Here is a 17,185-nt window from a genome sequence, read left to right on the forward strand (position 1 = left end):
ACACTTGTTGAGTGAAACAACAAGAACAACAACAACAGCAACCATATAAATCCGGGCGTTGATTGCCCAGAATTGACAGGGTCCGTGCCAACTATTTATGAATCTAGTTCGATTGCGGATAGACAGTCAGCATTCGCTTTCATGCCATTATAAATGTATATAAAAAAAGAGTTAACGCGCTTCCTTCCGCTTTTGTATATATATATATAAACTTTATTACTAAGAGAGTAACGCATTGGGTTTACATACCGCAACAATTCTTATGTAAGAAGAAAACAAAGCGTGATTTTGATACGCATCAGAGAATCGATATCGTATGACTGTATCTTGATTCTGAGAAAGAAGTTTCTTTTACCGCAAAATTTCAATGACCTTGTGGAGGTAACGGTTATTTTTCAGAGAAATAAATAAATAAATAAATAAATAAATAAATAAATTATTAATAAACATTAACTAATTATTGAAAAGTTAATTTAAAAAATAAATTAAAAAAAAGTGATTCGATTTGTTAATTCATTAATTGGTAGATACTAATTACTAATTGTAAGTGGAGAAACAATAACAAGCTTCGATTTTATATAATGAACCATATTTTAGCCGAGGATTTTATTTAGTTTCGTTCGATTTGAATTTTTAGGATTATTATGACAATTAATCACACTATTAATAATTAATGTTAATAATATCTTTCTGAATAATATTTAAATAATTATTAATAATAAAGTAAATAAAAGAAATTTTACTTTTTAGTCAAAAATTATTTTTTCCATAATTTTTGAACAAATTTTTCTTTCGTACATTTTAAATTAAATAACGAACCAGTAAAAATTCGCGCGGCTTACTTCTTCATGCCTTTTTTATATAAAATTAGCAATTTTAAAAATAATAGAATTTAAAAATTTTCTAATTTAAATTTTTTTTAAAAACACTAAAAAAATTCAATTTTGGAGAAATTACAAATAATTGCAGAAATTCAATTATTTTCAAAACAAAATAAAATTCTTCTGATAAAATTCAACTGTGTTTAAAATTTGAAAAAAATTCTCGTAAAAATCCCACTTATCTTTATAAATAACAAAATTCTTCTCCAAAGTTCAATTATTTTCATCAATTTCAAAAAAAAATTCTTGTCCTAATTTCAATTATTTTCAAAAATTTTTCTAATTTCAATTATTTTCAATATGTACTATTTTAATGAAATTTCCCAAAAAGAATTCATTTATTTAAAAAAAATTTTAAATAAAATTGTATGCAAACATTTTATTATTTTCATAAATAATAAAAATTTCACAGGAATTCAATTATTTTCATTAATAATATATTTTTTTTAAGGAATTCAATTATTTTCATAAAAAATAATTTGAAAATTCTAGAAAATAATAATTGAATTAAAATGATGAAAATCCTGTTCCAAAAATAAGATTAAAAATAGAAATTGTGCAAATATTTTTCTTCTTTTTCAAAAACAAAATAAATAATTTTGTTTAAAAAATTGTAATTCATAAACAAAAATAATGCAAAATAAATAAATTTTCTATTTCTTAATCACAGTTGTTTAACAATTTTCTAATTTTTCTGAGAAGTAAAGAACAATATCTGCATAATATTTCAATTTGACAAAACATAATATTTAACAAAATTTTAGTCTTTTAATGAAAAGAAGTGAAAAAAATTCTGATGATTTCTATTTGACATTACAATTTTGAATTAATTATAAAATAAAACCTAACATAATGAAAGAACAATCAAATTATTACAGTTAATAATAAGCATTTATTTTAAAAAATTACGAATTTAAATAGTTATTCAACAAAAATTAATAATTTAATAATTTTTAAAAATAAATATTTGAATATTATAACAGTTTTATATTAATTAAAATTTTCAAAGACTTCAATTTAAAAATCTTGAATAATTTAATTATTTCTAAAAATTCACACAATCAAGCTTCTAATATTCAATGATTATTTATAACTAGCCAAACTATCCGCGCGCAAGCGCGCGGGAATGTTTTATGGGGCTGCTTATTTTAAACAATTTAAAAAATTTTAAAGAAATTAACATCAGATTTTCTACATTCAAAAAAAACGAATTCAAATAGAAATTAAACATTTTACAACTAAACCAAATTAACCCCAGAAATCACTGAATTCGATAATTTAGAAGAAAGTCAGACAAAAGCAGGGTTCCTACAGAATCTGGAGATCAGGGAAATCATGGAAATGGTATGGAATTTTTAAAAGTTTCTAAATTTTTTCAGTTTTCCATTTTGTCTCTTGAATAAAAATTCAAATAATAATGAAGCTAAATCCTATAAAAGAGAAGAAAGAATGTTGAATTTTAAGAAAAACAGATTTTTGAAATTTTTCGAATTTTTGATAATTTTAGATTTTTTACCAAAGAGTCCAGACTATTATATAAGTAAAGTATTTTCCAAAAGCACAAAAAATAATGAAGCTAAATCCCATAAAAGAGAGGAAAAAATGTTGAATTTTAAGAAAAACGGATTTTTGAAATTTTTCGAATTTTTGATAATTTTAGATTTTTTACCAAAGAGTCCAGACTATTATATAAGTAAAGTATTTTCCAAAAGCACAAAAATAATGAAGCTAAATCCCATAAAAGAGAAGAAAAAATGTTAAATTTTAAGAAATTCGGATTTTTGAATTTCTTCGAATTTTTGATAATTTTAGATTTTTTACCAAAGAGTCGAGACTATTAAATAACTAAAGTATTTTCCAAAAGCACAAAAATAATGAAAGTAAATCCTATAAAAGAGAGAAAAAAATGTTGAATTTTAAGAAAATCGGATTTTTGAATTTTTTCGAATTTTTGATAATTTTAGATTTTTTACCAAAGAGTCCAGACTATTATATAAGTAAAGTATTTTCCCAAAAGCACAAAAATAATGAAGTTAAATCCCATAAAAGAGAGGAAAAAATGTTGAATTTTAAGAAAAACGGATTTTTGAATTTTTTCGAATTTTTGATAATTTTAGATTTTTTACCAAAGAGTCGAGACAATTTAATAACTAAAGTATTTTCCAAAAGCACAAAAATAATAAAGCTAAATCTTATAAAAGAGAGAAAAAAATGTTGAATTTTAAGAAAATCGGATTTTTGAATTTTTTCGAATTTTTGATAATTTTAGATTTTTTACCAAAGAGTCGAGACTATTAAATAAGTAAAGTATTTTCCAAAAGCACAAAAATAATGAAAGTAAATCCTATAAAAGAGAGAAAAAAATGTTGAATTTTAAGAAAATCGGATTTTTGAATTTTTTCGAATTTTTGATAATTTTAGATTTTTTACCAAAGAGTCCAGACTATTATATAAGTAAAGTATTTTCCAAAAGCACAAAAATAATGAAGTTAAATCCCATAAAAGAGAGGAAAAAATGTTGAATTTTAAGAAAAACGGATTTTTGAATTTTTTCGAATTTTTGATAATTTTAGATTTTTTACCAAAGAGTCGAGACAATTTAATAACTAAAGTATTTTCCAAAAGCACAAAAATAATAAAGCTAAATCTTATAAAAGAGAGAAAAAAATGTTGAATTTTAAGAAAATCGGATTTTTGAATTTTTGATAATTTTCGATAATTTTAGATTTTTTACCAAAGAGTCGTGACTATTAAATAAGTAAAGTATTTTCCAAAAGCACAAAAATAATGAAGCTTAATGCCATAAGAAAGAAGGAAAAATGTTGAATTTTAAAAAATTCGGATTTTTGAATTTTTGATAATTTTCGATAATTTTAGATTTTTTACCAAAGAGTCGAGACAATTTAATAAGTAAAGTATTTTCCACATTAGAAAGTTTGACATTAAAAAATATATAAAAAATGCTAATACTTAACCCACAAAATTTAATTTTCAAAACAAACAAATGAATGCAAATAATTTGCTAACGAAAAGGAAAGTTACGATTATTATAATGTATTGATATTGATATTGATTTCTTTCGGAGAATTTTAAAAACCAAATTTTTTAAAATTATTAATTCATTTAAAAAAATTTAATGAAAATTGTATTTAAAATACTTGAAAGTCAGTAAAAATTCTATTTTTTATGAAAATAATTGAATTTTCAGAAAGAATTTTATTAAAATTTTCTTGAATTATTGATTTTTTTTTTGAAATTTTATTAAAATAGTAGAAATTGAAAATAATTGAATTCTTTGGAGAGAGTTAATTTAAATTGTATTGAAAGTTATTGAATTTCATTACGAATTTTTCAATTTTATCAAAATTGTTGAAATTAAAAATAATTGAATTCTTGGGAAAAGTTTTCTTAAAATTTTTGAAAATAATTAAATTGCTTTAAAGAATTTTATTATAATTTTCTAAATTGTTTCAAAGAATTCTATTTAAATTTTTGACAATAATTTTCTATAACAATTATTAGCGGATTTAAGTTAATGGAAATTCTCAAAAAAAAGTCGCTTTTCATTATTTACTTCTTGGGCCAAGTTCTAATATTTAAAATATATTTTCTACTATATCAAATCTTGGGCCAATATTGGCCATAAAAGTTCCTCCCCTAACGCAAAGCGAATTATTTATCAAAAGAAAAATCTACCTTAAAAAAAAGCTTCAAAGAAAAATCATCTTAAAAGAAAAATCTTCTTAAAAGAAAAAAAATAGCCTCTCTTTTTCTTTCTCCCAGCAGAATTATATTTTCGCGGTGAATTTTTAACCAACCGGAAATTAAGATTTAAAACTTTTGCGTCTAGAATTTTTCATGGATTGTTGATAATTGAGAGCAATTCAAAGTTCCTTGACGCAATATTCTTCTTTTTCCTTTTTCTTTCTTTCTATTCTTTTTTTTTTTTTGTAAGAATGTTTCTTTTTTTTACGCGTTATGCAAGTTTTGTATACCGAAGAAAGTTGCAACTTTATGAAGATAATAATGATCGATGAAGACACTATAAGGCATGGTTACATAATTCAAAGTAGGAAGTTTTATTCGCTCACCTGGATTCGCTCCGTCACGGAACTCACGAGGAAGATGACTGTAGCGTAGAAAGTACTGAATATGGGCCATCTCATGGTGTATCGTAATCAAATCCTTCATTGTGACCTTAGTACACATCTTGATTCTGTAAATGAAACCAATTGTTTAGAATTTTTAATAACACTATTCTCTAATGAAACCAATTGTTTAGAATTTTTAATACTTATTCATTCATAAAACAAATTATTTAGAATTTAAATAAATGTCCATTAATAAAACCAATTGTTCAGCATTTTTAATAATTATTCATTAATAAAAACAATTATTTATCATTTTTTTTAATAAATATTATTATTCAAATATTTTTGTTATTCTTTATTTTATTTATTCAAAATCTAACTAAATATTAATTAGTCACATAGAAACGTATAAAGAAACGTAATTTTATTAATTTAAAAAAGCTAATTAGTCATTATTTATTACGGGTTCTTTTTGAAATATTTTTACAGAGATAAAAATTATTTTATAAGTTATATAATTATAATTAATTACTTTAAGATTATTATTTCTACTAGCATTAATTATTTCTATTATTATTTATTAGAATTTTTGTTATTCATTATTTTTGTTATTACTAATTAGTTTTATTATTTTTATTATTAATTAGTCCTATTATCATTATCTTTGTTCTTTTGAATATTAATTAATCTGATTATTATCATCTTTATTATTTTGATTAATAATTAGTTCGATTATTATTTTTGTTCTTCTGATTACTAATTAGTCAGATTATTTTTATGTTTATTATTTTGATTATTAATTAGTCATATTATTATTATTTTTGTACAATTGATTATTAATTAGTCCGATTATTATTTAATTCTATTCAATGAATTAATGGCTAATTAATAATTCATAGTTTTATAAATCAATCAAATATTAATTAATATTTTAATTACTGATTTGATTCGGTTTGAGAATAATCTTCTCTAATATTCGAATAGTGAATTAGAGAAAATAATTTTCACTTTTTTAATTACCTGTAATCAATTCGATTGCAGAAGTCCCAGGCGGAGGCTTGACAAATAATTGACCTGTCACCAGGATCGACCAGAATACTTCCGGACCAGAATTCTGGTGGCATTGCACTCATATTCATGGAGAGGAAGAAATCCTCTCCAATTCTGAACATATCAATGGGCGTGTATCCCTGGAAGAAGGACAAAAATTTATATTAGTAAATAAAAATTCTCCTGTTGATTTCAATTTTAAAATATTTCAGTTTTTTTATTTCTTTTATTTGTAATATAAAATTTTTAAATATAAAAATTCAAAGAATAAATAGAAAAGTAAAAGCAAAAATAAAAAAATAAAATAGAAACAAGAAAGGAAAAGGAAATTAAAAAGCAGACAAGAAACAATACACAAAAAAGAGAAATTGAAACGAAAAAAAATAAAACAGCAAAAAAAGAAATTAAAAAAACAGTAAAATTAAAGAAAAAAAAAATAAAATGGAAAATTAAAATAATTAAAATTTACTCACTCTGGCAAGCATTTCCGGTGTGGCGTCCAAATAACTTTTTCCAGGATATGGCATGGTTAGATCAACGATATTCGACCAGGATTGACCCCACATGTTACCTAAAAATTGTTAATTAACATCATTTTACACTTTTTTTGCTTTAAATACATTTATTTTCTCTCTAACTACTTATGCAATAATCAAATTAATTATTTGATACATTATAAATAATTATTATTAATTATTATAGAAACGTATTACGTAACACATATTAGTACTTAATTATTACAGAACTATAATTCTCTACTTTGAATAATCTTCCATTTTTCTAAATTACAGTCAATTTTTTTTCTATTTTCAATAATTTTTGTTGTTTAAAATAGAAAAAAGTTATTTTTAATTTATGTTAATTTCTCTACTTCCGAAATCAATACCAATTTCGCCAAATGAAGTTCGGTTTGCAATGTGCGTTAAAACTTTCATTTCAAGTGGCAGTAAAATTCTAATTTCTTGTTTACATAATAAACGTTCGCAATCAATAGAAAAGCGAATTTTTTTATTTATTTAAACATTAAATTTAATAATTTAATTTTAATCGTAACTTTAGTTTTATTTTTAATGTTGATTTAATTTTGGTCTCGATAAAATTTTAATTCTAATTTCATTTGAATTTTAGTTTAATTTTAGTTTCAATTTCAAATTCGATTTAATTTTAATTTTGATTTAATTTCAATTTTGGTTTAATTTCAATTTTGATTTAATTTTAATTTTGGCTTAAATTTAATTTTCATTTAATTTTAATTTGGATTTAATTCTAATTTCGATTTAATTTGAATTTAATTTTAATTTCGATTTAATTTTGGTTTATTTTTAATTTTGACTTAATTTTAATTTTGACTTAAATTTAATTTTGACATAAACTAAAATTACCGAGAATGTGAGATGGTAGGGGTGCGTGACCACTGATTTTTTCTGGTCCATAAAGATCACGTAGTTTTCTCCTAATGTAAGCGTGTAATTCTTCATAAAGAGGACTAATGCTTTCCCACACTTGATCAATTTCCTGATCAAATTTAAACGTCTCGTATGGGAACATCCATAATTCAGCGGCATTCGTAAAATCTTTAATGAACAATCATTATAATAAATCTACTTTTAGAAAGAAGAAAAAAGAACCATAATATCATTTCTTACAATCTATCGCAATTTTAATGAACACAATCTTTTTTTCCCAACAAGCAATAAACGTCAATTTTACTATGTCAATAAGAATGCATCACCAGTTGGGGAAAAAAATTAAAATAAGAAGATAATCTTTTAGAAATTTGCACTAAATTTATATTTTTAGCTTCTTATTTTCCTTTCCTGTGCGTTTCACTTTTTAAGATTATGTGAATTTCAAGAATTTAAAAAGAATAAATAGAAGATAAAAACAATTTTCCAAGTTTTGAACGAAATATTTTTTTCTGCTTCAATATTTTTAATAATTTCTAGACTAAAATGAAGAATTTTAACTGAAGATTTTAACTGATCATTTATATTAACAATATATAAAACAATAAATTTTCAAAATATGAAAAACAATATTTTATGAATAAAATTCAAATTAGAATGTTAAAAAATAAATCGAATTTTGCTAATTAATTTATTTATTAATTTATTATTTAATTTCTAATTTATAAAAAATTTAGAACTATTTTGTTTGTAAAAATATAGAATTGAAAAAAATTTACATTTAAAAATAAAAATAACAATAAATTTGGGATGTAAAAAAAATGTAAAGCAGGAAACGATAAAAATGAAAAGTAAAGGAAAACGAAAAGAATTTTTCTACATTGTTTTAAAGAAGCAAACTTTATTTCAGAATGCACATAGAATTGACTTTTAATAAGTTCAATTAATGAAGATATTATTTTGCCTTCCGGTTACTTTCACGTAAGAAAAGTAACTTGCATTATGGCTTCTTCAATTAAATGTAAATTAATTCGTTTTCCTTTACTTTTGCGAATGCCTTCTTTCATTGTTAATTTTATCTCTATTATTCAGATCATTTAATCTTCAACTCCAGACAATTTGCAATTACTGAATTTAAAAAAAAAATCCCAAGAAAAATTTCAAATAAAAATGCAAAAATAAATAAAAAAAAAAATTCAATCAGAAATCTAAACAAAAGTGCAAAAGAAAATAATAAAAAAATATTTTTAAAAAATTCAAGTAAAAATAAAAATTCGAAAGAAAATAAATAAATTAATAAAAATAAAGTAATAAAATTAATAAAAATAAAAATTTTGTTTAGTGTTAATTAAAATGTAATTAATATTGCTTACTGTTTAATTGCGCAGCATCATTGTTCAGTTGGACCAATTGCTGATAAAGATCCTTCATTTTTACTCCACTACGTCTCCTCCATTCGAGCCACACGTATTGCAGTTCGTCCCAATTACGACTTTTGGCCATAATATGTGATATTTCTGTAAACAAAAATTGAATTAAAATTTTGCATAATTTTTTAACGATAATTAATTATGTAATTATGCATAATAATATATAATACATTTATAATTTTCTGGCAACAGATAATTAATTATCTATATTATTAAAATAACGAAATAAAATAATTACAGTAATAAAATTTACAAAAAAATTATTACAGAAAAATTTATAATAAACAAAATAATTGTATAAAAATAAATAATAAATAATACAAAAAATAGTTAATAATTTTTGACGAAAGAATTTTTATAGTTTTCTGCTAAAAATAATTAACTAATATTTCCTGAAATTTACATCTAAAAAATATTTTTATTTAGACTGTTAGAAAATTTTTTTTAATACTTGAAAAAAATTAATTAATTAATTAATTAATAGAAAGAAGAATTTTAAACTTGAAAATAAATTCGACCCTAAATCGTAGGAAATGCATTTTAAAAAATAAATCATCTTGAAAATTAATACCCGCACAAAATAATTTACTCAAAAATAAAAGATCTAAAAAAATGGTAATGAGCCTATAAAATACTATTTATGTAACTGTCATTTAGTCACTTTATATACATAGTTATAGAAAAATGAATGCAATTATCGGAAATTGGAAAAAAAAGAAAACATAGTATATATATATGCCTTATAGATTTCCGGTAATCGGATTAGTAACGTGTCTGGCATAAATATAAGTGTCGGAAATCAGGTTCCCGTTTCACGATGATTAATCTTAACACACGATTTTCTTTCTTCCCTGCGCTCATATTGCGAAGTGAACACTAAGAGCATTTATGAACATTTTACTTCCTTATCGTTGGGACACAATGTATACTATTTGCGAGATATCTTACGTTACTAGATTTTCTTCCTCCTCTCATTTTCATAAACAATCGATTACACCTCTTTCGTCAAAATTACATAAATTACTTCATATCTCAAATTACATATGCAAGTTTTGTTTCGCAATTTTTATTTATTTATTTTTTTTTGTCTAAAAGAAAATCGTTTCAAAAATTGCTAAATAAAATGGGAAACAATGAAAGAACTAAAATTTTTCAATCGTTAAAAAAGTTTTTTTAAATTGTTAAAGTTTTTAAAATTTTCTAAAATAAAATTTACTGTTTCTAACCATAAAATTACTATTTTTAATTTTTTAACTAAAGTTACAATTTCTAATTAATTACTATTTATAACTACAATTACTATTTACAATTAATTACTAGGTATTTTTGACTAAAAATACTATTTTTAATTAATTACTAGATTTCTAACTAAAATTACTATATTTCGTTAATTACTATCTTTTACTAAAATTACTATTTAAAAAAAATTAATATTTTTTATTAATCACTATTCATAACTAAAATATTTAATTAATTACTAATTTTAACTAAAATTACTATTTACAATTAATTACTGTTTTTAAATAAAGTTAATATTTTGAATTAATTACTATTTATAACTAAAATTTTTAAATAATTACTAATATTAACTAAAATTATTATTTATAATTATAATTACTATTTTTAACTAAAGTTACTATTTTAAACTATAATTTTATTTTTAATTAATTACTATTTTTAACTAAAATGACTTGTCTCTAAATTTCAATTAGTAAAAAGTAGTCCACTAATTAAAATTAGTAAAAATTTCTTCTGATTCTTAAAATTAAGAAATAATCAGTAAAATTTTGTTTATTAATTTAGTAGTTTTAAATTTATTTACTAAAGTTTTAGTGGAAAATTAGTAAATAGTAGTGAAAATTTTTACTCATTAAAATTAGTGGACGACTTTTTCACTAAATTCAGATTTAGAGAGTGTCTTTAATTGTAAATACTATTTGTAACTAAAAAAAAAATTTCTTGCGAATTAAAAACAAAATTAATTGAATTATTTTAATTTCTAAAATTACCCACATTATTCAATTTACCATTTACAATTTATTTCCATTACCAAATAATTCAATTCTCTGAAAATTAATCCCCTAATAAAAAAAAATTCACCAAATAATTTTATGTAAAATAATAAAATTCTATTGCGAAAGGAAAAAAAGCCATTTTCTTTGAATTTATTCCACTACTGCAGTAATTTCCTCCTTCTTCAATAATAATTCCAAGCAAATTTTTTAATGAGAAAAAAAATTATTAAAAATTATTAAAGAGTTGAAAAATTAATTAAATGTCTTCTCTACTTTTTTTCTATGTCTAAATTTTTATATTTTACTTTCCAATAGTCACGGATCAGTATTTTACGTAAACTACCCGGATCATTGATTTTTATAATTCTTTTCTCAATTTTTCGTAATGAGAAAGTCCGATTTAAAAATTAGTCGAATTTTCGTTTATAATTCTCAAAAGAAAAAAGAAATTAAATAATAAAATTTATTAAAAAAAATTATTGAAGAAAAAGTAAAGGATAACAAAATTTTTTTGTCATTGATTTTTGATAGAAAATATTTTAATCAGTTTACCTGGATATAGCCGTAATCCACAATGGAATGGGTCGTTGTAAGCGCATATTGATGCACTGTTGTAAATTAGTAACATATCGTTCAAAACTCGTTTGTACTGTAAAAAAAATTGAACATCAAGTGTTAATTTAATTAAATATGTAATGCTTGTAAATTATAAATAATAATTACTATTATAATAGAAATTAAAATTACTAAAAAATTATAGTTGTTCATTTGAAAGTTGAATTTTTCTATGGAAATATTTATATTATTAATAAATAAAATAATGTATTATTTAAACTTTTACTCACTCGATCCGATTGATCTGGTGTAAAAGCACCATGTCCAACAACAGATAAGTACCTGAGACGTCTCTCAATTGCCGGATCACGAATATTTCGTCGATCTATTCTGTTTATTAAATGCCACGCTTGATATTGAAAATCCTCATACAAGTGTTGAGCTTCCAACTAAAATAAAAATTTATTCATTAATTAATTAATTCATGAAATTATCCATTTTTATAATTTTTAAAAATTTTTTCACTTTTATAGTTCAAATACAAAAAACAGGAATAAAAAATAATTTGTTTATTTTTAATTTCTATTATTCGTCTTTAAATAAAATGCAATAATAAAATACATAAAATACAACAATAAATTTTTTAATTTATAAAAGTAAAAATATAATAAATAAGTTATAAAAGATAATAAAAAAACAAAATTTAATAACAAATTAAAATACAACAATAAAATTTTTAATTTATACAATTAAAAATATATAAATAAATACATAATTAAAAAAAATACAAAAAATAAAAAATCGAAACGAAATAAAATAAAAAAATAAAATACAACAATAAAATTCAAAATTTATACAAGTAGAAATATATAAATTATAAATTAAAAAATCAAAACGAGAAAAAATGCATAAAATATAAAATAAAAATTACAAAAAGAAACGTGCATGTATTTCAAAATACGCTTCTTTTTACGCATCACTTGGTTATATAATCTGCGTCATTTTGTAATAAACAGGTTACAAGTTGCCGTCGTTCATTTCATGGAAAAAAGAAAAAAAAATTGCGACTAAAAGAAAGGTTCACCGTTAAACAGATAAAGATAAGGGAATTTTTATCATTTGCCAGTTGGAATTCATTATAAGAGAAACTCGAGAAATTAGATCATGTAATACTCAATTTGTCTCTAAAATTTCAACAAGTAAAATAAAAATCTTATCATAAATTTTTAATCATTAAAAAACGTTCAATTTCTCAAAAGAAAAACAAATAAATAAAAAATTTATTCTGTCAGTAAGATTTTAAAATGTGTACAAAAAAGGAATTTTTTTCTTGTTCAGGAAAACTTTCATTTTTAAAATACAAAAGGTTATAAAAAATGAGAAAATAAATAATTAAATAAATATTTAAACAAGTAAATAGGTAAACAAATATTTATTTCCTCATTTTTTTAACTTTTTGTATTTTAAAAATGAAAGTTTTCCTGAACAAGAAAAAAATTCCTTTTTTGTACACATGTAATATTCATTTCATTTATTTGTTTGTTTACTTATTTAATTGTTGAATAAGAAAAAAATTAAATAAAATTGCAAAGTGAATTCATTTTGCAAAAAATAAGAAAAAAAGTAAATAAACAAATATATAAACAAAAAATGGAAAAGAAAATAAGTAAACAATATTGAACATATAAATAAATAACGAAATAAATAAAAAAATAAATAAATTAGCAGATGAATAAACAAGTAAAATAGTAAACAACTAGTAAATAAACAAATAAATAAACAAAAGAGAATTAAATAAGTGAACAAACAAATTACTAAATCGTAAAATAAATAAATAAATACTTAAACAAGTAAATAAATTAATCATAAACAAACAAAAATTAATAAACAAATAAAGAAATAAGTATGCAAATTAAAAACAAATAAGTTTAAACAAATGATAAAAGAAATTAATGTATAAACAAAAAATAAATAAACAACGAAACAAATAAATTAAATAAATAAAAAAGTAAATGTATAAACAAATTAGCAAACAAAAAAATAAACATGAACAAATGAATTAATAAACAAATGATAAAAAAATAAATATATTAACAAATAAATAAACAAATAAATAAACAAGTAAATAGAAAAATTAATTAATATTAAAAAATAAAAATATTCAACAAATAAAAAGTAAAAAATTTCTAATTTAAATTCATACACGACAAGTAATTAAAAATCTTGATACTTGAAAAAAATGCTACTCGAGGAAAATTGTAATTATAAAAAATTGTAAATCTGAAATAATGAAATATAAAGGTACCTATGAAATTAAAAATATCTAACGTATCATTAAAAAAAAATTATCACTCATTTAGGAAAAATGATAATTTAGAAGCAGTGAAAAGCGACAAGAAAATATTTTTTTTTTTTTTTAGTGAACCTGCCATGTCGACGGATGCCTAATATGCAGCAGCACCATGTTACTCAATATTATATTATCGCGATCACAATAGATTGGCATGGGAATATTTTCCCGTAAAAGTTGTGTACAGTTTGCCTTTCGCGGACAAGAAAAAGTGGCTGCGTGGCTCTCTTCTCGCGTGTTAAAGAAAAAATTTTAAGGTCCCTTTGACAATTGACGTGTGCTTTGCGCGCGAACCAAAACAAAAGAGAATAGAGGTCGAGGTCATCAGCAGCAACGTCGTTTTGCCATCATTTTTCACGAGGTTAAATTAACATGGGAAAAGTGTTGAAGAAAAAGAAAAAAAATTAGCAATAGTTCTGTAATCTTGTTAGACGAACACTAAACAATCGAGTAACTTATATTTCCTAAAAGGAATAGAATCCATCTCATTGTATAAATATTTGTCTGTTTGTTTATTTATTTATATGTTTAATTATTTATTTAAATAATAGAATAATTTATTAAAAACAATTTGTTTATTTAAATAATAACTGCCCTTTCGTACACAGTACTTATAATTTTTTATTTATTTGTTAATTTATTTGTTGAAGTAATAAAATTATTTATTAAAAATAATTTATTTATTTAAGTAATACAATTATTCATTAAAAATTAATTATTTATTTAAGTAATAAAATTATTCATTAAAAATAATTTATTGATTCAATTAATAAATATCCTTTCGTATACAGTACTTTTATTATTTATTTGTTTACTTATTTCATTATTAAATAGTAATTAACAATAAATGAATAAGTGAATAAAAGTATTTCCAATTAAAAATTAAATAAGTAAAGAAACAAATAAGTAAACAAATGAATTGGTAAATAAATAAATATCTAAAAAATACAGAAATAAATTAAGTAGTGAACAAATAAATAAACAAATGAAAATAAAAATCAAATAAATAATTAAATAAGTAAACAAACAAACAAGCAAATAAATGAACAAGTAAATATTTAAAGAAAAAAACTCTTAAATAAAAATATAAACAAACAAATTAACAAACAAATAGATAAACAAATAAAGAAATAAAATAAAGAAATAAATAAACTAGGAGCAAATAAATAAAAAAATAGACTTAAAAAACGACGTTTATAAACAAACAAATAAACTGTTAAAAAAACAAATAAAAATACAAATTCATGAACTGATAAAAAATAAATAAATAAGTAAAGAAATAAATTAGTAAATAAATAAACAAATAAATATTTAAACAAAAGAATTGGTCAATGGATAAATAAATAAAAAAATTAACAAACAAATAATAATTGATGTAACTTTTGAATAAAGAAAACTTTTTTCGAGGATTATATTTAATCTTTTTCACTGACAAAGTTTCATAAACTTCAATATTTGAATGAAAAAGTTTGCCTACTGAATAATATATAAAAAAGAAAGTAATATCACTACCAAAATAAAAATCACCCTTCTTCAAATAGAACAATTTCAATTCTTTTATCTTGACCCTTTTTTTTTTGTTTTAACCCCCCTTTAACCCTAATTTCACCACAATTAAAAATGTAACAAAAATAATAATAAAATAATATTTAAAAAAATAAAAAAAATTTGTCATTTATAATAAAAATGAGATTTAAAGAAAATTATTCCCTAAATGTCAACTAAATTTTAATTTTTTATTAAAAATTTAATAAAAATCGAGTTCTACTCTATAAGAAAGTATTGCTGGATATTTTTCCCTTGTCAATAAACATAATACGTCGAGGTTCGTATTTAAAACTAATTATAATATTATTCATGAATAAAAGAAATAGTCCATGTAATTACTTATTTAAACTTGACGAACATACAAAAGCTATTTGACTAATTGTATCAATTAACCCATTACGTGACAGACATTCTAAACTTGTAAATTCGTTGATCTAATATGCACTGACCTCTCTTCTTATCCAAAAAGAAAAATAAGAGAAAGGAATCTAGACCAAATCTATTTTCAGATTACAAATTTCATTTTTGGAAATTCATTCAAAGAGTATTTGAAAAAGAAAATTGCTAAAAGTTTATTTTACGATAATAATAATAATAATTTAAATAAAACTCCTGTAGAATTAAAGTTCAAATTTATTTGTTAATTTCATCAACACTTTGCTTCCTCATAAATATTGTAAATATTGCATTTTTGTCATTCTTTATTACAAATCAGCACACAAAAAAAATTTTTTATTTATTTTTTCCATATTTATTATTTTATTTATTGAGGTTTTATTTTTTATTTACTATATTTTTTCTGAAAATTTTAATTTTAGTGTCAAATTATAGAATTACAATATATTCAATAATAATAATTAAAAAATTAAATGAAAGATCTGTAAATATTTATTGGCCTAATGGCTAACGTCATTAGACCAAATAATATTTACAGATCTTTTATTTAACTTATTACTATTATTATTTGATTTCAAAAAATTAATTTAATAATATTGTGATTTTTTAAAATTGAGAAATTTAAATTTTAAATTTTTTAAATATGAAAAAACATAGTTAAACTTGATGATTAAATTTCAAAAACTATTGATGTCATTTTTGAGTTCTTGAGGTTAGAGAAACGTGAATAAAAGTAAAAAAAATCGTCTGTGAAAATTTTCGGTAAGGAAATAAAAATTTTCGATCCTAAAAAGAATAAATTTTTTTCTGAGAAAAATAAAATTTGCTTTAACTCACCGCTTGAATTTGCGTGTATTCGTTGACATTCGTCTCGTAATTCCATTGTGCACCAACGTTAGCACTACATCTTTCAGTGCCAGTGAAATCTAATTTCGCCAAAATATTTCGAAAATCAGTTTCCCTCGTTGTAAATTGTCCTCGATCGGGACCATACCTGTCTTGATTAAATCTATTATCTTGATTGTATCTATCTTGATTGTACCTATCCTGATTATATCCGTCTGCATTATATCTGTCTTGATTATATCTTTCTTGGTTAGATCTGTCATTTTGTATGGGAGGTAGGTCTAGTTGACTCGATACACAGGAAATTAGAAACAATAGAAGAACTCCCATCTGAAATAGTGAGAAACAATTTCCATTTTTTATTTGATTGTAGACCATTTTTCCCAATTCAATATTGATATTATAAAAAATTTTTATTAATTAAAAATTATAATTATTTAAAATAAAAAGCATTTTATTCATTAGTATTAGTTTTTATCAACAATTATTTTTTATTAATAATAATTGACAATAATTATTTGTTATTAAGGGGATTTGAACCTTGATGACGTCACAGTTTGTGCAAAGCATTAGTTTTAAATCTGTGACGTCATCATGGTTCAAATGCCCTTAATTGA

The 17,185-nt window shown here is 21.5% G+C and overlaps 1 protein-coding gene across 2 annotated transcripts in view; it reads right to left on the reverse strand.

The window, feature by feature from the left end:
- The window catches only part of LOC122498256 (angiotensin-converting enzyme), a 210,615-nt gene that overhangs the window by 105,611 nt on the left and 87,819 nt on the right, over positions 1–17,185 (reverse strand). For both annotated transcript variants that reach the window (XM_043605911.1, XM_043605910.1), the window contains 8 exons: positions 16,560–16,898; positions 11,719–11,877; positions 11,426–11,522; positions 8,802–8,945; positions 7,405–7,596; positions 6,496–6,593; positions 5,993–6,162; positions 4,973–5,097 (listed from right to left, as the gene is read on the reverse strand). In XM_043605911.1, the coding sequence (XP_043461846.1) occupies positions 4,973–5,097; positions 5,993–6,162; positions 6,496–6,593; positions 7,405–7,596; positions 8,802–8,945; positions 11,426–11,522; positions 11,719–11,877; positions 16,560–16,898 (1,324 nt within the window). The remainder of the gene's footprint in view (positions 1–4,972; positions 5,098–5,992; positions 6,163–6,495; positions 6,594–7,404; positions 7,597–8,801; positions 8,946–11,425; positions 11,523–11,718; positions 11,878–16,559; positions 16,899–17,185) is intronic.

The sequence above is a fragment of the Leptopilina heterotoma genome, unplaced genomic scaffold (genome assembly GCF_015476425.1).
Source record: "Leptopilina heterotoma isolate Lh14 unplaced genomic scaffold, ASM1547642v1 Lhet_144, whole genome shotgun sequence".
In the NCBI taxonomy this organism is placed as follows: Eukaryota; Metazoa; Arthropoda; class Insecta; order Hymenoptera; family Figitidae; genus Leptopilina; species Leptopilina heterotoma.